This window comes from Halichoeres trimaculatus, unplaced genomic scaffold (assembly GCF_033239565.1).
Source record: "Halichoeres trimaculatus isolate MK-OKI-2021-1 unplaced genomic scaffold, fHalTri1.1 fHalTri1_scaffold_11, whole genome shotgun sequence".
Taxonomy (NCBI): domain Eukaryota; kingdom Metazoa; phylum Chordata; class Actinopteri; order Labriformes; family Labridae; genus Halichoeres; species Halichoeres trimaculatus.
In genome coordinates, this window is record NW_027437189.1 from 1,339,259 (window position 1) to 1,363,592 (window position 24,334).

The following is a 24,334-nucleotide window of genomic DNA, read 5'->3' on the forward strand; positions in this document are numbered from 1 at the left end:
GATGCTAAAAACGTCTGTTTACAGAGAGCTCTGATCGCCAGCCAAGGCCACACACACACACTCACACACACACACTCACCACGACACGGTGACATTTACTGCTCATGTCTTTATGAGAGCTCAACACACACACACACACACTCACACACACACACACACACACACACACACACACACACACACACACACACACACACACACACACACACACACACACACACACACAGAGTGGAGCTTCAGGCTGACTCTGGCCTGAACTAATCCAGTCTGAAGAAGTTTAAAGAAAAAAGATGATTATTTCCTAATGAGGAGGATGAGCTCTCTCCTTTCTTCCTTCCTCACAGCTTCAGCCTCATTACAGTCCTACCCAATGATCCCAGACCCAGACCCAGACCCAGACCCAGCACACATAGAGTCTGCTTCCTGTCCCTTTGCTGTGAGAGCTGACACATCGACATGATGAAGAAATCTGCTCCTCACTTCATCTGAGTTTCATCAAGTGTAACAACGACCCCGCTCAGTGTTCCTGTTCATCTTTAGCAGGTGAGGCTGCACGCTCCACCTCCCCCTTACTCCCCCATTTTCATGACAAGCGAGTGATACAGAGAGAGAAGTCTGCCCAGAGACACCAAAAAACTCAGGTCCTACTCCACGTTGGTCTTGTTCCAGTAGCCCACCAAGCCCAAGTCGAGTCCCAAGCGAGAAGCAAGTCATTTGGTCTAAGACTCAAGTTTTTCTGCTGTGGGTGAGTCCAGTCAAGTCGAGTCAATGATTATGTCTCAGGTTTACATCTTGAAGAGAGAAACCTTATCATCCTAAAGTAAAGTCTGCGTGGATTAAAGGTCCCATATTCTGCAAAAATCACTTTATTTAGTCTTTTAGTGAAATGTGTGGGTCTTTGTCTTTCCTCCCAGCCCACAAAATGTGATATTTAATGACCAAACCTGTTCTTAGTAGAGCTTGTTAATGTAAAATCCTGACCTAAAACAAGCTGCTGTCTCTCCAGCAGCTGGGAGGAGAATGCCAGAGTTGAAGAGCCATCACTGCTCTGTTTTTGGCTGTAAACAGCCACACAGCTCCATGCTCAAGCTTCCCATCTCAGAAGAAGACAGACTAAGTGTCTAGAGTTCATTTATCAGGAAATGTTCCAGCTACACTCAGTAAAACTGAGCATGTGTGTGCTAGTCACTTCACGGCCGACTGCTTTTCCAACTTTGGACAGTCCAACAGAGGGCTAGCCAATAGACTGGTCCTGAATCCAGGCGCATTACCAACCATCCTCCAACAAACCTGGGACCCTGGAAATGTGAGTATTTTAAATGCTGTGTGCTGTGGAGCAGATGGAAGAGCTTTTCCTCAGTGTCCCCCCTGTCTCTGTGTTAGCTTCAGGATGCTAACTTTAGCTGCAGTTAGCCTGTTGTTTTAGCCTGTAATGTTACGGTAAAGGAGCTTCTCTGTTTTCTAAACATTGTGCACTCGGAGCTCGTGGCGCCGCTCTCAGTGACGTGGAAGAGCGGGGCGGTATCAGCGGTGGCTCATTTACATATGAAGGCCACGCCCACTAAATCAGAGCGTTCTGAACAGAGGGGCTATGAGAGCCTGGAAACAATGCTGCTGTGCTTGATTTATTGGCTTTTTGGACCAAAACATGTTACTACCATTTCATGAAGACATCAATGATCCAGATTACACTGCAGAAAAGGAGCAGAATATGGGAACTTTAAAATCTGAAGGTAGAGTCTGCAGGATTTTGGAAGAAGCTAATCAGAGCAGCTACAGAAACTCACTCAGGGTTTCCCAGATTAAAAATATCTGTAATTGAATAATCCCTGGTTTCCTCTGCACGATCAATGTCGCCTCAGTACTATCTGCAGAGCCTGGGCCCTGATCATGAAACAACCTTCAGAGGAACAAACCAGCTAATGATTTTTGGACTATCTGAGAGAAACGATAAGATAAGGAACGCAGCCCAGCGCCAGGGGGGAAATTTGCTTTGGCTGATACATACAAATGCAGTCCCCGACGCAGAGGATGACTAATAAAGAGGAGAGATAGAGAAACAAAGGAGGGATGAAGAGGAAAGCTTAAAGTCTGCACAGCTGTGTGTGCATGCTGTAAAGAGGATAATGCTGCAGAAAATGCTTCAAGACGTCGTCATATAACTGCGTCCTGCATAAAGCTTTCAGAAACTTCAACAGCTCTGCTAATCCTCCTCAGAACGATCATAAAACATCAAACATTTATTCCCTCTGCTCTCTGAATGCCGTCACAATCACAGCAGCCGTAAAATCAGCCTCAGAGTTACGTCAGGCTCAGCCAAAGCTCGGAGCTCGGAGCAAAGTTCAGAGATAAAAATCTGTGACTGTAAAGTTCAGCTCTGCTCTGAACTCTGTTTGGATCCTGGGTCTGAGACACTGAGTGTGTTGGAGGTTTTAAACCCTCGGTGTGACCTTCGGCTGTGAGAATAAAAACACGGCGCTGAAAACGGGATTAAAGTTTCAGAGAGATTAACTGTAGTAAATGTTTTTGTGTGATTACTCAGAGAAACACTGAGCACATTCAGGAGAGTTCAACTAGTAAAACACATTTTAAAGCAGCCTTATCAGAAGTGAGCCTCTTCTAGTTTAGACTGCAGGTTAAAGGCACAGTACGCAGTTTTTACGCACGCTGAAATGTCTCTGACTGGTTAAGTTTGTCAGTGAGAAGTCATCGAGCTGGATTAGGAAAAAGATTTCCTGTTGAAGCTTCATTTTTCAACCAGACTGTTTCTGAATAAATAAGCAAAACATCTATGAAGAGGATTTAATGTTTATGTCAAAGTGTGAATGCTTCATCGTTCTTTGAGGACTAATGAGTCAGACTCTGTTGTGACACCACAGCTCATATCATAACACCTGAGACGCCTCATACAAGAAAACCAAAGTTTACAAAGTTTAGTGGTTAGTTTGTTGTGTTTTATTTTTCATAAATGTTTCATATTGGACGCAATTTTTACTCATTTTTTTTTATTAACGTTCAGAAATATCCAGATCCATCGACTTATTTTATATTTATTCACTTAAATCACATAAAATGTCATGCTATAACAAAACCAAAACAATAATCTGTTTGTAACTTTTTAAAAAGTTTTTCTATGTCAAAAAAAAGTATGGTGGCCAAAGGCTGACATAATTGGAAATAAATTAATTAATAAATAAATTAATTAATGCAGGAATATAAGAAAAAAATAATGAATTTAACACTTAAAACAATAAAAAAAACACATGAATAAATACATGATTAAAAAACAATAATTAAATCCTTTTATTCTGTCGCTTCAATCATGTTTTTTTATTGCTTTTCCATACTTTTTATTTATTTATTTATTCATTTAGTCATTAATATTTGTATGGTTTTATAAATAAAGTTTACATATGCAATATTGCATATTCAATTTATTTATTTTTTCGTATTTACTTCTAAAATTTATTTCTATTTATTTAACATTTATTTATTTATTTTTTAATTTTATTTTTCTATTTATTTTATTTATTTTTATGTTTTTTAAACATTTATTAGTTATCTAATTAATTAATTAATTTTTAATTTATAACATTTATTTATTTAACTATTATGTATGTATTCATGTTTCTATTTATTTTAATATTTATGTTTATATTATTTAATTATTTATTTATATTTATTTATATTTATTTATTTATGTATTTCTACATTTTTTTCCAGTAACGTAATTTTTTGTTCCCCATAAAAGATTAGATGTATTTCAAAAGTCATTCATGGACTGATTTGTTTAAGGTTAGATGATTTCCTGTATGTTTTTTGAAAACTCCTTTCTGTAGTAAAGTTAAACAAACACTGAAGGACAGTGGGAGGTAAAACAGTAAAATGATCGACCTGCTGTTGTTCACGTTAAGGGACTTAAAATAAGCCTTTTTGGTCATCATGTGTTTTTAAGATTGATCTGTCCATTGATCAGTTATCTGACAGAGTAATGCGACAGCTGAATCATCTCATTTTTTTTCCTCAGGCTGTTTCATCCGTTTCCTGTTCCCGTCTCCTTCAGTATCATCATCACCATCACCGAGCTGTTTGATTTCCTCGTTCTCAGTTTACGGTCACAGTCACGTCAAACTCAAACGCCTCCAACTCCTGATCCCAGACTGAGAGCAGAATTAAACGCTCTCTGCACGGTGCACTCGTAGAGTTTTATTACTTCAATCAGACGTTATTGCACCATCACCCTGAACATGGCCGCCGCCGGGGGCGTGTTCGCCACCCCGTGACCTCCACAGAGCCAGCAGAGAGACGCAGAGAGACCCAGAGAGACGCAGAGAGGAGGAAATCAAAGGAGGGAGATTGAGGCTGACGGTGGCTGGAGGAGACCTTGAAGGACTGAAGGGCAGAGGAGGAAGAGGAGGAAGAGGAGGAGGAGGAGGAGGAGGAGGAGGAGGAGGAGGAGGAGGAGGGGTTGATGGATGAAGAGGGAGAAGTAGAAATGCAGAGTAACATGATCCCTCTGCAACGCTGGACCAGAGATCAAACCTCTGCAGCTCAGGAAACATTCAGATCCTCTGAAACACACACACACACACACACACACACACACACACACACACACACACACACACACACACACACACACACACACACACACACACACACACACACACACACACACACACACACACACACACACACACACACACCCTCAGCTGCTCCGAGCTTCACGCTGTGATGAAGTCAGCCATGACTCCAAACCACAGAGTCACAGATGAGAACATGAAAAGGTCAGAGGTCACCATGGAGGAGGGACAGATGAGTGGCGGCGGCGTCTCTTACCTGATATCGTGTACTCGTCGCTGTGGCTCTCGCTGATGCGCACCAGGAAGGAGCCATCTTTGTTTTGGGACGCCAGCAGCAGCTTCTCAGCTTTCACCCGGTTTATGTTCCCGTAGTACCACCTGCAGCGAGGACAGACGCACAAAGACGGGAGAGAGATCAGAGCGGGCGAGGAGGAGTTCAACACAAAGGATCGATCAGGAGACAACACAGCAACACGACAGGAAGTCGATGAACGGATGGGTGAAGGTTACAGAGAAGATGAACAGGTGGAGTCAGGTGGAGCTGCCTCATGAATAAAGTTTCACTTCATCTGCCCTGAAAACACAGGGCTACAAGCTACTCCTTGCTTTAAAAATATTCATGAAATAAAGAATAGTTATTTTTCTTCCAGAGGGTATTGATGATTAAAGACACTGACACTAAATAAAATCCTGTGTTAACATTTAGTTGAACTAAATCTTCATCCCATCTGTCAATAAAGCCTGCCACCGCTCTACTTCACCTCCTACAACATCAACAGCCCACCAACTTTCCATGCACCTGTGGCTAACCTCAAGTTTTACAGCCCTGGGAAGATAACTACATCTACAAAAAGACTCATCTGGAAGAAAATACTGATTTTAATTCTGTGTGGATGGATTCATTTCACTGACAACGTGCTGGATTAATATATATGACTGATATGTGGCAACAACAAAAAATGATGAGTTTAACCAAATAATCCATACAGGTTATCAAGTTTTTAAAATTTTGGATTTCTTTTAAAAGTTATTAAATTTCTTGTTTTCTTTATCTGGTTTTTGCATTTTTTTTATTTAAAAAGTTTTTAAATTTTTTTTTTTTGAAATTTTATGCAAATTTAGTACATTTAAAAAAATGCAAATGTTTATAATTTCTAAAATTTTAGTTTTTGTTGCAATTCTTTAAATTGTCATTTTTTGACATTTTTCCATTTTTTTCAATTTTTCAACATTTTTTTCTTTTTCTTGTTTTTGCAATTTATTTTAATTTAAAGAAAATAGTTGAATATTTTTTTTAACTTTTGAAATTTTATGCTGATTTAGTACATTTCAAAAAATGCAATTTTTTTTTACAATTTCTTATATTTAAGTAAATTTTGCATTTTTTTAAATTGTATTTTTTGACATTTTTCCATTTTTTTCTAAAATTATTGAATATTTTCAAAAAAATAAATTTCATTTTTTTTTTATTTGCAAAGTTGTTACAAACATTTTTTAAGAAAGTATCACATGTACAATTTTATAAAAAGTATAAATCATGTTTAAGTATTTATTCCCTGGATTTACAGTTTTTGTCTTTATTGTGAAGATAAAGTAGATTTTGTGGCTCCTGACTGACTTTTATTCCAGGTGAGCTGAGGAAAAATGGCTCCTGTAAAATTAAAGGTTACAGACTCCTGTTTAATCTAAACAACTTTCCAAAATGTCCCACGCCTCAAAGAGAAATTTACTAACTTTCAAACACGTTCACAAGAAAAAAATGTTCAGCTTTATTTCTGTCGGTTAGAAAGTGACTTTTTTGTGTTCATGTGTTTTTAGCATTAGTAAGACAGATCATTCTCTTTTCACTCAGCATACCAGGAACTTTTTGCCACAGGAACTACTTCACTGTCTCTGACATTTAAAGATCAAACCACATACCACATAAGATTATCGAGCCTATTTTGGACCAGAGTCTCTGCTTCCAACAAAAAGTCAACAAGGTCACAAGTTGAGATGCTTCAAAAGTACCAGGAACCTCTCTTCAAAGATGGTTCCCGGCTGGAAATCAGCCCTGTGACGTATGGAGAAAAAGAAAACATGCACTACATCTCCTGACCAGTAGAGGGCAGTAAGGACAGGACTAAAGATGACATCATAAAAGGCAAATACAGACTGACATCATCACATGTGGCTCTACAGTTAGCCTGGTTCCTGCTTTGTTGTTAACTGATTAATTCAGTTAAAACTTGGAAAACGAGCGTGACAGACGAGGAAGATTCAAAACACCTGGAAGCAGAATGACGGGTTTTAAATCCAGAGTTTCAGTTTCAGGCTGGAAAACAAAGACAAAAACAGGCCCCAGGAACTATTTGGTTCCTTATACTCCTGGTACTTCTTGTTGAAAAACACCATCTTAGTTCTTACCCAAAGCATCAGAAAGGAAAGCAGAAAGCTAAAACTAAGAAGAGTTCAAACATTACAAAAAGTTACCAGAACCATTGGTCTATTCCTTTATCAGAGCTTTTTATGTAAACTGATCTTTTAACTTAAGTGCCAAGAACTCAAGGTTCCAGGAACTACTGAAGAATCAGGTACAGTGCCTTCAGTTTCAGTTTCTGAAAAATAAAACTCAATCAGAACCAGCACAGGCTGAAGATCCTCCATGCTAACGTGCTAATGGGCTTGTCTGTCTCCTTCTACTGGGTCAATTTGGCTAAATTTCGCCGTTATCCTACTGCCCTCTACTGGTCTGGTGGTGTTTTATGGTTATTTTTTTTTTTTATCAGTATGTTTAATCTACAGTTTTGTTTTCTGCCCTTTTGCGGCAGTCAGGGAGAAGATTAAAGGTGCAGCGTGCCACTAAACCAGCTATGATCTGCATCATTAACGCTCAACAGGATTAAAAATGTTGTCTGTCCTCAGGAGTTCCCGGAACTTTTCCCGGGTCAGATGCTCGGCCCTGTTCTGCACTCGGTTTGGAGAGTTGGTGACTGAAAGAATTTATAGCCCATGTAGACATGTTTTTATTAACAATACTATACAGATGTGCTTTTACTAACTTGTTGTACACATGTGCTCATTGTTGTTGGTATGAATTGCAGGACACTTGAGGGGGGCTGGGGATTCCTGGGATTTTATGGAGCACCCAGAGTGTAGAGTGACCACAAGTGAAGTTAATGTTTATACCCAATAATAAAAAGAAGTAACTGTGTAACACCAATAACGCAAGTCAGCAATTACTTTTTTAGAGTTGAGGTGTTTCAGTCGAAGTGAGGAAGGTAAACAATCAAAGGAAGGAAGGAAGCGAGATTTGTGTGTCTAACAGTTTCTCTACAGATAAGTGAAGGGGGGCTGATCACCCACTTGATGAATGCCAGTCACAGACAGAGCCAGAAGACGGCCAGCAGCCAATCAGAGGGGGACAACACCTGGAGAGCCAATAAGAAGATGACTCAACCTACATTCTTTAGAAAAACTCTGTTAGTGACTATATATTGGTGCTGAGAGAGAGAGTCAGGGTCAGTCTCATGAACTGTCTCTGCAACATGTAGGGAACAGGGAAATGAGGCTGCACCAGAGATCTCTGTAAATGCATATTCTTGACATATTGTTAATAAATTTGTGTTCAACTGAGAACCAGGACGTCTCCTGATCCTTCCCCATCAACGAACTGCGCGGAAAGAGGTGAGAGGAGATTGGAGTCAGATTAATAATTTTAGTGTATTTTGGTTAGATTGATAGCATCACATTTCCAATAAGAAGTAGTTTAAGTATTTGAGGAATTAAGAACAAAGACATCATTTGAGAGTGACAAACTATCTGTGAGGTACCCTGTCAGGATCGCAGTATGGGAAACTAACTGAGGTGAACAGTAAAAAGTACCCTGTAAGGCAGTGCGAAAATGTACCCTGTCAGGATAACAGTGTGGGAACATGACTTAGTGCACGGTTCAAGGTACCCTGTAAGGCAGCGTAGAAAAAGTAGCTCTGTCAGGATAGCAGCGTGGGAAGATACTGAGCACCCAGTTAGAGGTACCCTGCAAGGCAGTATGGGAAAGCAGAGTAGGAGTGACACTTAGATGTATGTCATACAACTCACCTCATTTCCAACAAGTGGTGACCCCGACGTTGAGGGGGATGGACCAGGAGGACGTAAGTCAAAATAATTATTCTGATATTTTGATATGAAAATTAACATGATTGTCTTTTTTCCTGGAAATTAGGTAACAGCTGATTTCAGGCTGAAAATATTGACATCCTTACGGCCGGTGACAACAACAACAAGGGCCCTCTGTTCAGGAATAAGGTGAGCACAAACCTTTTTAATAGAATTGTGCAAATTGGCTGATTTCTAAAAGATGTTGTTGTCATTGAACAATCAGATGTCATAGTTTAGGGGAAAACAATATGTCAATAATACTATAAAGGCCTACTCGTATATATTCTTATTATTCAAAGGGAAGGAAAAAGGGGGTCGGGGACCCACCTTAATATCGGGGGTTAAAGTCCCACCGAAAAGGAATTTTGGTTAAAAGGTAAAAAGGAAATTTGGGAAATAAAGGAAATAAATGGTAAAGGAAACAAGGAACAATGGTATAAATATTAAGGGTTCCCTCTGGATGTCCCTCTAAAAAGGAAAATGTAGGGCCTTGGTTCTAGTCGGGGTAACCAGGCCCAGCAGGGGTTGACTGTGTGGGCTGGGTCTCTTCTCATTGAGTGATTAAAAGAATTGCATTCTGCTCTGAGAAGTGTATGTGGGGAAACTGTGGGTGGTTTGTGTTGTAATTTTGGTGACTCTGTCGAGATTGTATTAAAACCGTGAATCACACTGGGATAGAACCCCCAGTGACCCGGCGCAGTAATCCCTCTGAGTACTGTAGAAGCTTCCGGGTCAAGTGTGGTCTCGGGGCATTGCGTCCATACAATCTCAGACTCAGCACGTGTGGTAACTGATTGTATGTGATCATAGTTTCATAAAACTAGTAACACCTATTTTTGTAAACTTTGGTCAACTATAGTCTAAAATAATAACATCCTGCTGGCAGGAGTTAAATTGAAGAAAGAGCTTGAAGAACAGCACCAGGAGAAGCAAACATCATCTCTCTGTGTAGAAAGTATCATGAGGATGCCGTAAAACAGTTAATACTTACAGAAATACAAGAAACCTGGTCAAACGAAAACTTAGAGTGTACAAAAAAAAAAAGCAGCACATAGAGCAGCACTGACATATTTAATTAAATTGGTAGTTAAAAAGATAGTTAAAACACCACAGCAGAAAAAATAGACCTGAAAAGTGATCCCACTCATAGCCATAGCTCAAACCCTCTATAGCCCAGTCTCCCCTTCCTTGTGTCAGGAGTAGGAGAAGTTGACTCATTGACCCCTGATAGGAGAAGAGTAAGCAGAAGGAGAGGAAACAGATGAAGAGGGGGTGAAGGAGGATGACGAGGGGTTAGAAGGTGAAGGCATGTTTCACTTGAAAGGGTCCATTGTAGACAGAGAGGAAACCACAAACGAAAAGGTCATCAGAAGTAAGGTGTGTATTTGAGGGACAATGAGGCAGACAGCATAGTGGGGATGCAAAGTCAAAACATCATAAATACCAAATAGATAACCACGACCCTTCCAACATGACATGGAGCGACAGCTTCAAGCTCTGAGTAAATATTCTCTTTAAAGAAGGACAGAAAGACGTCTAATCCCTCAGAGAGCAGCAGGACTTCAGTAAATACAGTTTGCACGCTGAAGATGCAGGTTCAGGAATGTAAACATCACAAAGACACACACACACACACACACACACACACACACACACACACACACACACACACACACCAACCAACAGGTCGGGTCAGTTAGCGCTGGAGGAGCTCAGCGGCTGTTTTAAACCTGAATCTGCTGTGAGCTAAATGATCCAGGTATCTGAATGTGAGTCAGCTGTTTGTGGAGCGCAGAGAGCTTTGGAGTCGCTCTTTAATCTCCTCTGAGAGGAGGACCTGAGGAGGACCTGAGGAGGACCTGAGGAGGTGTGAAGTGTTGATAAGGAGCTGTCAGAGGAGCTGCTGAGAGCTGTGTGTGTGTGTTAGCAGAAACTGACCTGTGTTTACTCGACAGTATCAGGACAGGTGTGTCCGGTTTCAGTGACAGTAACAACACGCAGAGCCTCCACAAACATTTTGAATACACGCTGAATACACGCTCTGAATACATGCTGAATACACGCCATACACGCCACATAAACCCAGGATCAAGTGCTCCAGGATGTGAGTGTGAGGACACACGCTGGAGTCTAAAACCATCTGTGAGGTCCTGAAAACTCAACAAGTACATGAGTTTCTTGAGGGGAAACTTCAATAATGCAGCACTTCTGTAAACGCAGAGTGGATTTTCAGTTTTCTCTTGTTTAATTAAGCAGAGAGACTCATTAAAGTGGGGCAGACATTAAAATATCAGACTCCAACTCATTTAAAACTCATATTCTGAAATAAAAACACATTAAGGCTGACAACTCCTCAGGTGAGCCCTTTAACTCGATCATTTTGTTTCTTGATTTACACCAAAAACACAAACGTCTGTGTCACAGTCTCAAAAGAAAGAGCGCTTTTTCTTTACCTCTCATCTTTCTCTAGTCATACAGGTAAAAAGATTCATATACTGACTGTTATTGGTTTAAAACAGTCAAGGTTAATGGCGTCATTTTGCACTTCTTCAGCAAAAACCAGCAGTGAAGGTAAAATAACACAGACCGCTCTGGATGGAGATCAGATCTTCTTTTTAACTCAAATTTTCTTTGTTCAAGTCAACTTTTTCCCTGCTCCAGCTCCACGAGGTAAGGTATTTATCAACAGTTAGAGCTACACTTTGAAACCTGACAACAAGCTAACTTTGTCAGTTTGTAGCGTAGCTTAGCAGCTGCTATATTTCTCTCTCCTCACAGCCCGGTGCTCTGAGACGTGTCTGTAACGTGTAACGTTAGTGAATCCTGGTTCTGTCCTACCAGAGCTCATCTACCAACTCCAACCTCACCAAGCAGAGCTAACGTAACCTGGCTCTTCATTTTATTGATAGACTCTCAAGTTTGAACAGACCACTGCAGAATAACTGCTGACTGTGGGTTGGAGCCAACGTTAGCACAAACACATTAACCTGGGCTTTAGCCTTTAGCTTGTGTTTTTGCTGTTAGCTCGTGTTTTGTCCTTTAGCCTGTGTTTTAGTATGAAGCTAGTGTTCAAGCTGTAAGCTTGTGTTTTAGCCTTAAGCTTAAGTTTTGGCCTTTAACTTGTGTTTTAGCTTTCAGCTTGTGTTTAAGCTGTTAGCTTATGTTTTATGTTCTTTGGTGTGTTTTTCAGCCTTAAGCTCAGATTTTTAGCCTGTGTTTTAGGTTTAAGTCTGTGGTTTAGCCTTTGGCTTATATTTTGGCCTTTAACTTGTGTTTTAGTCTTTAGCTTTTGTTCAAGCTTTTGCTCGTGTTTTAGCTTTTAGCTTATGTTTTAGCAGTCAGCTTATGTTTAAGCCTATGGTGTGTGTTTTAGCCTTTAGCTCAGTTTGTAGCTTGTGTTCAAGCTTTTAGCCCCTGTTTTAGCCTTTAGCTTGTATTTAAGCCTTAAGCTTATGTTTTTTGCTGTCAGCTTATGTTTCAGCCTTTAGCTTAGTTTTTTAGCCTGTGCATTTGCCTTTAGCCTATTTTTAAGCCTATAGCTCGTGTTTTGTCCTTTAGCTTGTGTTTTAGCCTCTAGCCTGTATTTTAGCATTAAGCCCGTGTTTTAGCCTTTAGCTTGTGTTTTAGTCTTTAACTTGTGTATAAGCTTTTAGTCTGGTGTTTAGCCTTTAGCTTATCTTTTGGCCTTTAATGTGTGTTTTGCCTTTAGCCTATTTTTAAGCCTTTAGCTAGTGTTTTGTCATTTAGCTTGTCTTTTAGCTGTTAGCTTATGTTTTAGCCTTTGGAGTGTGTTTTAGCCTTTAGCTTATTTTTTAAGCCTTTGTTTTAGCTTTTAGCTCATGATTCGTTTCTTATGTTTTCAGTAGAGAAAAACACACAAATCTGTCTTCTCTGTGCTAAACTTCATCAGCTGGCGTGGTGTTGTCATAGAGACCTAGACGTGCTGTAAATCAATCCAGTCCTGCTCGACCTGAACAGGAAGCTGAGAAGTAGCATTTAGGAATAAGTCTCCATGAGGACTATCTGTTTGGTGTGGACTGCAGTGACACCTGTGGCCAGAACTGGTAGTGCTTTCCGGTGAGAACAACGCCAATTTTTGTTTCAGAGAGATCTTCTTTTGAACTTTTCCCAGGATGCAAAGCAACAAAGTGATGTATTTGTTGTAGCCCGTGCTTTATCCCACTAGCTAGCTCCAAATGATGGCGCAGTAAACCCTCCCTCCTCTGGAGTTATCGTCCTCAGACTCAGTGAAACCTGTCTGTTAGCAGGCTGTGCTGCTGTCAGGCTGTGCTGGGTTTTATTTCCAGTGACTCGTCTCCTCTGATGGTGACAGTTAAAGTGGATAACGTGACAGAAACCTCTAAGAGCAGCTTGAAGGAGAGTTTATCAGTGATGCTGTTTGAGACGGAGGAGGTTTTTACCAGATTTGATCTTTGTGAGCATGAGGAGGACTCTTCACCTCCTTTTCCAGTGTCAGCGCGTTGTGTTTGAGGACAGTGGGACGTCGTGGCGTCAGTGTGGGGTCAGCAGTATAAACAGAGACAGTGAAGCTCTCCTCTGATCGCTGAGCGGAGCTGAAACATGAGGATTCCTGCAGGACGGATGAATAATGGACGACCTGCAGCTGCAGCGCGTGGACGCATTTAGCTCCAACAGCAGCTCGCGTCCAAACGCTTCAGATGAAACTCTGAACGCCACGGGAGGATGTGATCGCTCTGGTTCTGATGGCTTTAATCAGAGCTGAGTTATTATTAATGATCGCTCTTTAAGATGAAGAGGAGGAGGAGGAGGAGTTACTGTCCTCTCTCAGAGGGGATTAAATATCTTTCAGCTTGAAACGTGACAACCATCAAAGTGTCACCTTAAAGGGACAGTTCGTCTTTTCTTCCATCAGTTTAAAGAGGAGGCAGCATCCTCACGTTCATCACACAACCAGAAAAACACAAACTGTCCCTTTAAGCTTCGAGATGCTGAGGTTTTTGATTCATCACAGGTGGAGGTCGTTTGCAGCTGGAGCCAATCCCAGCTGTCTCTGGGCGAGAAGTGGGACACACCTGGGCAGGTGGCCAGCCAATCATGAGCCAGACAACCGCTCACACCTGCAGATGATTTAGGCCATGTCTACACGTAGCCGGGTATCCAGGAAATCACACATATTTTTACACATTTAGACCTGTCGTCCACCTGAGACGGCAGTTTTACGTCACTCTGACCAAAGTGAAGATTTTAGAAAACTCTGGTTTTTGTGTAGACGCTGGAAAACTGAGTTTTTGTTTCCGAACGATGAGGGTTCATCCTGATTGGATGGCATGGGTTTCACATCCGAAAAACTCTGACATATAAAGATGTGTTTGGCATGCTTTTAGGGCAGACAGCAATTATTAAATCACAAAGACTGCAATTAAAAAAGAAGAAGAAGAAAGGGGGTAAAAAAAGCTTCACGTACACACACCTGGCGAGGATACAGTAACTTATACTCATTCTTTTTTGCAAAAGTCAATATGCTGATGTTTCTGGCAAAAATATCACACGTCTTCAAAAGGAAAGATGTTATTCGTACCAATTCTTGCATCAACTCATCTTATTTCATCACATGTGGGCCTGGCCTACAGGAAAGAGTTTATACGCTGACAGTATCCTTTATCGTGATGGTTAAACTATAGGTTGATTTATTTCCTGTGTTTAGTGAATAATGCAGAAGATAAAAATCCCCTCAAAAATTGCATGCTAAAAAGTAATATCAGTCCAAAACAATCACAGTTAAATTATTTTCCACGATCGTTCAGCCCCAGCTTCATTTCGCACTAACAGGCAGATTTGCCCGCTATTTGGAGTGGATCATTTCTTTGTATGGCTCATTTGTTGGTCATGGACACCAAACTTTTTGTGTCTTCAGTGATATTTTTACTACTTTTTCTCCTGTGTTTGTCTGGAGATCCTACATGTAACCATGGCTGCATTGTTTACATGTGATCTCAGGTGGTGCTAACTGGTGCTAGGCCAGATGTTCCCCACAAGGTGAGGAGAAGGAGGTGAGGACGACGTGCTGGTTCTCAGGTGTGAGCTAAGAAGTGACGACATGGACCTGTCCTTCCATCCATCGTTATTGGGAACGTAAGATCTATCTCCAATAAGATGGACGAGCTAGCTGTGCTAACCCAGCAACAGAGAGAATACCAGAGGGCAGAGTAGCATCATGCTACAACAATAACAGAGGAAATCTACTTCCAGGCAAACAACAACACTGATAAATAAGAAGAAGAAGAGAGGATGAAGACTTCATGGAGGAGGCTGGAGGCTCAGCTGGCTCAGTGGTGTTATGCTGAGCTGTTTAATGTTTTCACAGAGTATTCAAGCCTTGCAGGTTAAAACCTGAACTTGTGTCCTTATTCACATTTATTCAGTCCATCTGTCATTATTTCACTTTCAGTGTTTAGTGCCCTCACATCTTGGTTACAGCGTGTCACAAAAAGTTCAAACATGTTCAAGTATTGAAGAGAAACAGGAAATGTTTTAATAAAAGATCAGGAAAAACGTGAAAACTCAAACTTTTAAACTCACTCAACATTCACTTTGACAGAGGTGAGAGTTCATAACAGCCTTACAGGCCACAGTTAGCTTATGTAAACTGTTAGAGCTAACACTTAATGTATTTAAGACCTGGGGATGGCACTGACACAGGCATACGTGTGTCTAAAAACTCATGTTACAAGTTAAAGACTGCTGTAGATTGTTAAGTGTGAGCCTGGATCATAGTTCTGTAAAATACTGCTAACTGGTGCTCGGCCTGATGTTTCCCACAAGGTGAGGAGAAGGAGGTGAGGACGACGTGCTGGTTCTCAGGTGTGAGCTAAGAAGTGACGACATGGACCTGTCCTTCCATCCATCGTTATTGGGAACGTAAGATCTATCTCCAATAAGATGGACGAGCTAGCTGTGCTAACCCAGCAACAGGGGGGAATACCAGAGGGCAGAGTAGCATCATGCTATCCACAGACATGGCTAACAGAGCTAACAGCAGACACCAAGGCCACATGTGAAGAGCTTCACCTGCTGTGAGCAGACAGGATCCAGGAGACAGAGACTGAACAGACTGCTGAAGAAGCTCAGTCCTGGACCCTGTGGAGGTGGAGGCTGGCTGACTGGACAATGATGGACAAGCTGTCAGCATCTATTTTCTTATGGAGCTTTTTACACTTTCTATACACTTTCTGACTTTGGTTTTCTTGATTGCTGCTGTGACTTCAATTTCACTGTACTTGTTACAATGACAATAAAGTTCTATTCTATTCTATTTCTGCAGGGAATCAAACCAACCACCACTGCACCATGCAGTTGAATATCATACGCATTAAACCACAAACAAAAACACATAAACCTGCAGCCTCTGTTAGCAAAGACTTCATCTGGCACTCCTCTTGTAGTTGCAGAATCAAATTTCACATTTTTTTTTAAAGCTCCTTTGAAATTTTTTTCGAGTGTGTGATTTTTGGCGCCCCCCTGTGGACAAAGTTGAACATATCACATCTTTGCCAATTTTTTCCTTTATTCTTAATTATGTTTACAGACAAAAAAATCTCCTTGAGCTGTCTTTAAAGGGCCAAACACACCATTTCCTGTGATTTCTAGCTGAGTAGCTGTTTGGATCGCCTCATCTGACACCTACCCCCCCCTCTGACAGTGATACAGGAGTTAAAAATGATTATCTGAGATTAAATCACATCAGCGAAGATTCTGTTTGTATTTTTAAGGTTGTAAAGAAGCATCAGTGTTAATTTTTAAGAGTTTCATAACCAACAAAAATCCTGACAGTAGCTTTAAACCCACAGAGAACACCTGGTGTTTTCATTTTTTGTAGTTATTTCACTTTTTAAAGCTGAATTTATAAATAAAGATGCTGTTTTAAAGACTTTTAGTGTCAATTCTGATCCTAACTTTAGTAAAAAGTTTAATTGATTTCATTTTTTTCAAATTAACTCAATCTGAAGGTGAGGTTACATGAGGTCAGATCCTGATCTCTGCTGGTATCAGACATTTCAGAGTCACCCTCATGCTCTGAGGCATGTGACGTCATCTCTCTCAGGTGTGTTTAAAAAGTAAAGAGGTCAAAGCTCGGTCAGCTGTCAGCTTTTCTCTCCAGCAGCTCCAGCTTTTTCAGGATGTGTCAGATTTCCTCTGAAAACACCAAATTCACAGATTCAGACACCGTGACGACCCTAAGCTCTCTGTGTCAGCTTTGACTCAGCGTGAGGAGGCTCCCTGCTCCATCCAAACCCCCTGTCAGCAGATCCAGGACCAGTTCTCCCTGAGCCCGGTGTGGATCAGCTGACAGGTGACGGATGAGGACCTGAGCGAACAAAGACCCAGCAGCGGATCTTCCCGGACACTCACTTGTGTTTGGCGAACTCGTCCTGCAGCAGAGCCACGTAGTTGGCCGGGATCAGTCCGGACTCCAGGGACCCGGTCAGCTTCTTGGCCAGCACGTACTCCCCCCGCTTCTCGAGCACCGACAGCTTGTCCCCCTCCTTCACCGTCAGCTCGTCGTCGCTGCGGGCCTCGAAGTCGAAGAGCGCGGCGTACAGCTGCACCGGCCGCTTCTTGGGCGAAGGGACGCGGATGTCCCCGGACACGGTGCGGATCTCCGCCGCCTGCGCCGCCGGGTTGACGATGATGTGGTTGTTGTTCGGGACGCTGGGGTAGCGAAAGTCCGGCCAAATGTAGTTCCAGAGCCGGTCCAGGCACGGCATACAGGAGCGACAGCAGGTCTCCATCCCGGGACATGAAGGAGCGCGGCGGCGGGGTTAATCCAGACTCAATCAGCGATCAATAAAACGCGCTTCGGACTCTCTCAGTCCGCGGAAACCGGCCTCTCGCTCCCTGAAGTCTCCAGCCGCTCAGCCCTGCGCCTCTCCTCTCCCGCTCCGGCTGGAAACATAACGCACCGACAGCAGCAGCGGGCCAGATCAGCCGGAGGAACCGGTTTTTTCTGTTGAGATCATGGATCTGAGCTCCACGCCTGCAGTGCGCACGGCGGCGGTGGGAATGCGGAAACGGGAGTGGAGGGCATCCAAGTCGGATCTGTTCCCCGCGAGGACTCGGTGGCGCGACCCAGGCTGAACCGAGCACGCGAGCATGGCTCCCCGAGAAAATGTTAATCCATCGTAATCCGGGGTGAGGAGAAGAAAGGGCTGCAGAGGTGCGCGCTCAGGTGTTAATCCGCAGAGGGGGGAGAGGTGGAGGTGAGGCGGCCGCACGGTGCGTAAAAAGTTTGGGTTTGGCGCTCCGCACACCTCCTGCTGCTCACACACCTGCGCGCTGATGGGAGGAGGAGACAGAGGAGGGGGAGCCTGCCTGTGTGTGTGTGTGCTGAACAATGTGTGTATTTCTGTCTCTGAAGGTCACGTGGTTTCAGCAGAAGAAGCTCTGTGTTTGCTAAACAGTCACTTCCAGCAGACCGCTAAATGTCAGCCTCTGCTCCATCACTGCTGGGAGTTTGGAGACACACGGAGCTGTGTTTGAGTCAGAGCGAAGACTTTCACTCTGTCACTCACTGAACAACCTTTAAAGCTCGACAACAGCAGCTGCACAGACTCTGTATCTGCTGCTTTCAACCTTTGTTTCTATGGAGATCACAGTTTCTATCACGTTTTTCCTAAAGGTTTGATTTCTCCTCCGTGGTACGGGTCAGGAATCTGGATTTTAAACCAGAATTTGGGGTTTGGAGTCAAAACTTCACTGTAAAAAGGGTCAATGACAAAAACCTTTAAATTAGAGTAAAATATCCTCATTCAAATGAAGTGCAAAAAAATAACCAGTTTGCAGAAAAATACCGTTATTTCACAGGTTTTCTGTGGCGCACAGACAGCCGGTCTGCGTTGTGGAGCACGGATAGCCAGTCTGTGCTGTGGAGCACAGACACGGTGTCACTCGCACCAGCTCAATCAGTGGCTGACTGGGACTGAAAAACAGCCCTGGACTTTGACTCGACCCAGGATTAGCGTCCACTATGGTGTCTACATCTGGTGTATTTCTCCCATCTCCACTTGCACACAACACGTATAAGTAGCCGATGACCGGCTTCAACCACCAGCCGGATAGGGTCTGAAATAGACTGGCCGTTCGGAAAAAGTCCCGAATTTCCCAATGGCCAGCCCCTGATTTCAATGCACAACAGGGTCTCTTAGTCACAGTGGTCCCTCCTCAGTCACGGTTTCAAGTGCTGTCACTCCAAAAAAGACTTTACTGTGAAATAAGAGGAAAACAGGAAATTTAGGACACAAAGTGTTTCCGGGAGAGGAGCGCTGTGTTCTGTTTGGAGTTTTTTTGGTTTTTAAGAATCTGTCATTGATCAAAGAAAAATTCATTGTTTAAGCGTAACTGGTATTGCAACAGTGAGTGAGGAGGGAGCGGTGCAGCTGCATACACAGTATAAAACTAAAACATATTTACCTGCAAATCCATCCATTTTCCATGGCTTATCCATTCCAGTTGAAACCATTAGATTGTTAATATGGATATAAACCCTCAATAAAACTAGCTTAAAATTCAGTTTCAGATCATTTTTGTCGTGTTACATTAATTCGATTGTAATTTTAGAGAGCAGAAAAAGATCACACAGGACTTTTTCCATCAAAAAATGAGAAATAAATAAGTTATGTCATTATTGGCATAATCCTTAATAAACACATCCAGGATGGTAATTCACAGATAATTTCTGTAATTTTACCACAGACTGTATAAAACATGGACGTAGTCTCGCCGATGTCATCCGTCTGTTTCTGAAACAGAAAATGAAGCAGATCGGCTATAGCGGCCATATTGGTAGGGGCAAGGGCTTCACCTACAGCCATAGGGCGTCTGTTGGTCAGGTGACCCTCAGCTGTGCCTCTGATTGGGGGAGCTCGCAATCTTAATATCCTCTGAACGAGTCAGAAAAAAGTTCACCCCCCGTACAGTGGGAGCTGGTAGTGAAATTTTCGACTCAGACAGGAGACGTTTTTTGAACCAGGCTGTAAATAGGTTAATTTCTGCTTTGAAAACAGATTTTTTTGGCTTGGTGTGTTTGTGACTTCCTGTACTTCCAGAGTCAGCCTCAAGCGAACATTCGAGAAACAGCAGATTTTAGAGCTTCAGCATCGTCTCATATTCTTAGACTGGAGGTTGCTGTTTGAATTTTACAGTTTGGTATAATATTTAAAAAAAAACAGAAAAAATGCTTTAAATATGAAATTATGAAGATATTAACATAAAATTAGGATTTTTTTTATTTTTACAGTGATGGTGTGCTGCTTTGGCCTTTGGATTAACCCAGTGTCTCTTTCCCACATTTCTGCCCTCTCTCTTGGTCTCTCTCCTGGTTTCCTGCTCTGTTCTTTCAAAATAAAAGCATAAAACCCCCCAAAACTATGAATCTTAATTCCAACAAGTGAACATGAGAGCTCAGTGGTATGAGGAACTCGTCAGTGGTTGGTCTGTTACCCACAGGAGATCCTGGTCTGTTTGGTTCCTTATGATGGTAACAGCAGACGGGTCGGCTCCTATCAGAAAAAGCTTGAATGTTGAAATGCTGAGCCCTGACTGTAACCCTAACCTTACCAGTCTGATTTATACCCTAGGAACTCCTTATGACCTCATCAGCCGAGCAGTTTCCATGCTGCCAGATCATCTCCATTCATTTCAATGGGCCAAAAACATTTAGAAAATGTTGAAGATTTTAAAAAGTACGAGGGTTAGAAAAGTTAAACATACACAAACAACTCTCCTGAACATTCTGAACATTTTAACATTTGAATGGTGAAAATCTGTGATAGTTTGTTGGAGGAGAACTGGATTCATTACAAGCACCAATTAAGTAACGTGCAGCTGTTATTTCCTCTGTGTGTTTCTTTTATACTTTCAAAATAAAACCAGTAAATTAGCTACACACTAATCTTTGATTCTTTTAGGACTAAAAAGAAGAATTTAGTCAAAAGTTGCTGTTTCAGGCACTAAGCTAGAGTTTGACATTAGCTCCGCCTCTCATAAGGCAAACAGCCAATCACAGCTCAGGATTTAAAGGTTTGATGTTGACTTTAGTTTTATCTTTAATGTCTTAATGGATCAAAAATTAAATCCTGTTCAAGAATTTAGAGTTCATGAAACTTTTTTTTCTGTTGGGTTGAAATGATTTACTGATTAACCAATCAGACGATCGATTAATGGTCAGACTGCTTCTTTTACTTCCTGCAGGATAATTGAATAAAATCTGATCCACAGCCTCTGAAACACAAAGTTAGACTGCTGATTGTTGTTTAAAACGATGACAGGGAAGATTTTGAGGCTTTTGAACTTCTGGTCTGAAGGTTTTGGGACGCCAGCAGGATGACGGTATCTGTTCCAGTCTGTGTGATCAGGATCTCTGAAACTGTCTAACCTGAGAGTCTGAGCTGCAGAGGAGTCTGTTTAAATCCTGAACCTCCTCTTCCTCTGAGCTTCCTCCCCCTGCGGAGCCTAATGACTGCAGCCTCCACGGCCTCCCCCCCTCTGAGCTTTACCTCCTGCATCATTTCTGCATCATTACTGCAGAGCGCAGGAAACTGATGAATTATTTCTCCTCCGACACAAAGACAGACCCAGAATCAAGTGAAGACCACACGCTGAGGAGGCAGAGGAGAAAGTTTCTTTATGGAGCAGTGTACCAGTCTCTTTGATGGACCCGGCTCTGAACGAAGGGGGACAGGAACCAGAGAGGATCAAAGTGAGTCTGCGTTAAAACCTCTGCCAGGAGAAACGCTGTTAAACTACACGGCGTGCTCCTTTACACTGCCGGGGCCAGATGCTGTAAATTTTCTGTCTGCAGGTGATTTCACTGATGAGTTGGTCCTCTCTGCACGCTGCGCTGCTGCACACACACACCTGCTGCACACACACCTGCTGTAAATCATGTTTCAGAGCAGCAAACAGCAGCGGAGGAGATTTACTGAGTTGGTTTACAGCTCCTGGAGTCAATATCTTAACACAACAAGCGTGAAGATCACAAAGAGAAACAGAACAGGACAAAAAGCTGCTGTAAAGGAGAAATGTTAAAGGAAGGGGTGATGTAAGGGGTATTATACAGAGTTCAGGATCCAGACTTCAGCGCCATAGGTCCATGTTTCCAGGATGCTCCGAGTTCAGCAGTGCTAAGCTCAGCCCCACAGCTCTCATCTGTGTTTGCAGCCGAGCATCAGGGTGCACAGATTTCCCTAGGGGCAGGGGCAAAGGAAAAAACAGAAGACCCATCCAGCACTTTCTTAGCACTAAAAAGAGCACAAAAATCTGCATGTCCCAAAAAGGGCACATTAGCACCCATGCTGGGGGGCATTTTAGTATGTGATTTGGCTCCCAGTGGCAAACTTTGGAGGGAACTATAACCAAAGTAGGCACTTAAGTGTACAGTTTGTGGCCTCAGAGGGTCATTTAGAGTAAATTTTAGGGTCTTAAGGCTAATTTAGCGCACAGTTTGGGGCCTTATAGGGCAGAATTTAGCGCACAGTTTGGGGCATTAGAGGGTAGTTTAGGGCACAGTTTGGGGCATTAGAGGGTAATTTAGCGCACAGTTTGGGGCCTTAGACGGTAATATAGCGCACAGTTTGGGGCATGAGAGGGTAGGAAAGCGCACAGTTTGGGGCCTTAGAGGGTAATTTAGCGCACAGTTTGGGGCCTATGAGGGTAATTTAGCGCACAGTTTGGGGCCTGTGAGGGTAATTAAGCGCACGGTTTGGGGCCTATGAGGGTAATTTAGCGCACAGTTTGGGGCCTTAGAGGGTAGTTTTGACACAGTTTGGGGCCAAAGAGGGAAATTTAGTGCACAGTTTGGGGCCATAGAGGGTAGTTAAGCGCACAGTTTGGGGCCATAGAGGGTAATTTAGCGCACAGTTTGGGGCCTTAGAGGGTAATTTAGCGCACAGTTTGGGGCCATAGAGGGTAATTTAGCGCACAGTTTGGGGCCTTAGAGGGTGGGAAAGCGCACAGTTTGGGGCCTTAGAGGGTAATTTAGCGCAGAGTCTGGGGCCTAAGAGGGTAGTTAAGCGCAAAGTTTTGGGCCTAAGAGGGTAGTTAAGCGCACAGTTTGGGGCCTTAGAGGGTCATTTAGAGTAAATTTTAGGGTCTTAAAGCTAATTTAGCGCACAGTTTGGGGCCTTATAGGGCAGAATTTAGCGCACAGTTTGGGGCATTAGAGGGTAGTTTAGGGCACAGTTTGGGTCATTAGAGGGTAATTTAGCGCACAGTTTGGGGCCTTAGAGGGTAATATAGCGCACAGTTTGGGGCCTTAGAGGGTAATTTAGCGCACAGTTTGGGGCCTATGAGGGTAATTTAGTGCACAGTTTGGGGCCTGTGAGGGTAATTTAGCGCACAGATTGGGGCCTATGAGGGTAATTAAGTGCACAGTTTGGGGCCTTAGAGGGTAGTTTTGACACAGTTTGGGGCCATAGAGGGAAATTAAGTGCACATTTTGGGGCCATAGAGGGTAGTTAAGCGCACAGTTTGGGGCCATAGAGGGTAATTTAGCGCACAGTTTGGGGCCTTAGAGGGTAATTTAGCGCACAGTTTGGGGCATTAGAGGGTAGGAAAGCGCACAGTTTGGGGCCTAAGAGGGTAATTTAGCGCACAGTTTGGGGCCTATGAGGGTAGTTAAGCGCACAGTTTGGGGCCTATGAGGGTAGTTAAGCGCACAGTTTGGGGCCTTAGAGGGTAGTTTTTACACAGTTCGGGGCCTTAGAGGGTAATTTAGCGCACAGTTTGGGGCATTAGAGGGTAGGAAAGCGCACAGTTCGGGGCCTTAGAGGGTAATTTAGCGCACAGTCTGGGGCCTAAGAGGGTAGTTAAGCGCAAAGTTTTGGGCCTAAGAGGGTAGTTAAGCGCACAGTTTGGGGCCTAAGAGGGTAATTTAGCGCACAGTTTGGGGCCTATGAGGGTAGTTAAGCGCACAGTTTGGGGCCTGTGAGGGTAATTTAGCGCACAGTTTGGGGCCAATGAGGGTAATTTAGCGCACAGTTTGGGGCCTTAGAGGGTAGTTTTTACACAGTTTGGGGCCATAGAGGGAAATTTAGTGCACATTTTGGGGCCATAGAGGGTAGTTAACGCACAGTTTGGGGCCATAGAGGGTAATTTAGCACACAGTTTGGGGCCTTAGAGGGTAATTTAGCGCACAGTTTGGGGTATTAGAGGGTAGGAAAGCGCACGGTTTGGGGCCTTAGAGGGTAATTTAGCGCACAGTCTGGGGCCTAAGAGGGTAGTTAAGCGCAAAGTTTTGGGCCTAAGAGGGTAGTTAAGCGCACAGTTTGGGGCCTAAGAGGGTAGTTAAGCGCACAGTTTGGGGCCTAAGAGGGTAGTTAAGCGCACAGTTTGGGGCCTAAGAGGGTAGTTAAGCGCACAGTTTGGGGCCTAAGAGGGTAGTTAAGCGCATAGTTTGGGGCCTAAGAGGGTAGTTCAGGGCACAGTTTGGGGCCTAAGAGGGTAATATGGAGAAAATTTTGGGGTCTAAAGGCTAATTTAGCATAGAGTTTGGGTCCTTAGAGGGTAATTTAGCGCACAGTTTGGGGCCTGTGACAGTAATTTTGTGTTTGGAGCCCTCGAGGGCACTTTAAGAC

General features: G+C 42.9%; 1 protein-coding gene across 1 annotated transcript in view; it reads right to left on the minus strand.

Annotated features, from left to right (window-relative positions):
* srms (src-related kinase lacking C-terminal regulatory tyrosine and N-terminal myristylation sites) overlaps positions 1-18,062 on the minus strand; it is a 39,869-nt gene extending 21,807 nt beyond the window's left edge. The window contains exons 1-2 of the mRNA XM_074680876.1: positions 17,115-18,062; positions 4,840-4,961 (exon numbers count right to left, since the gene is read on the minus strand). Of these exons, the coding sequence (XP_074536977.1) occupies positions 4,840-4,961; positions 17,115-17,494 (502 nt within the window). The 5' untranslated portion in view covers positions 17,495-18,062. The remainder of the gene's footprint in view (positions 1-4,839; positions 4,962-17,114) is intronic.
* Positions 18,063-24,334: the final 6,272 nt, after the last annotated feature.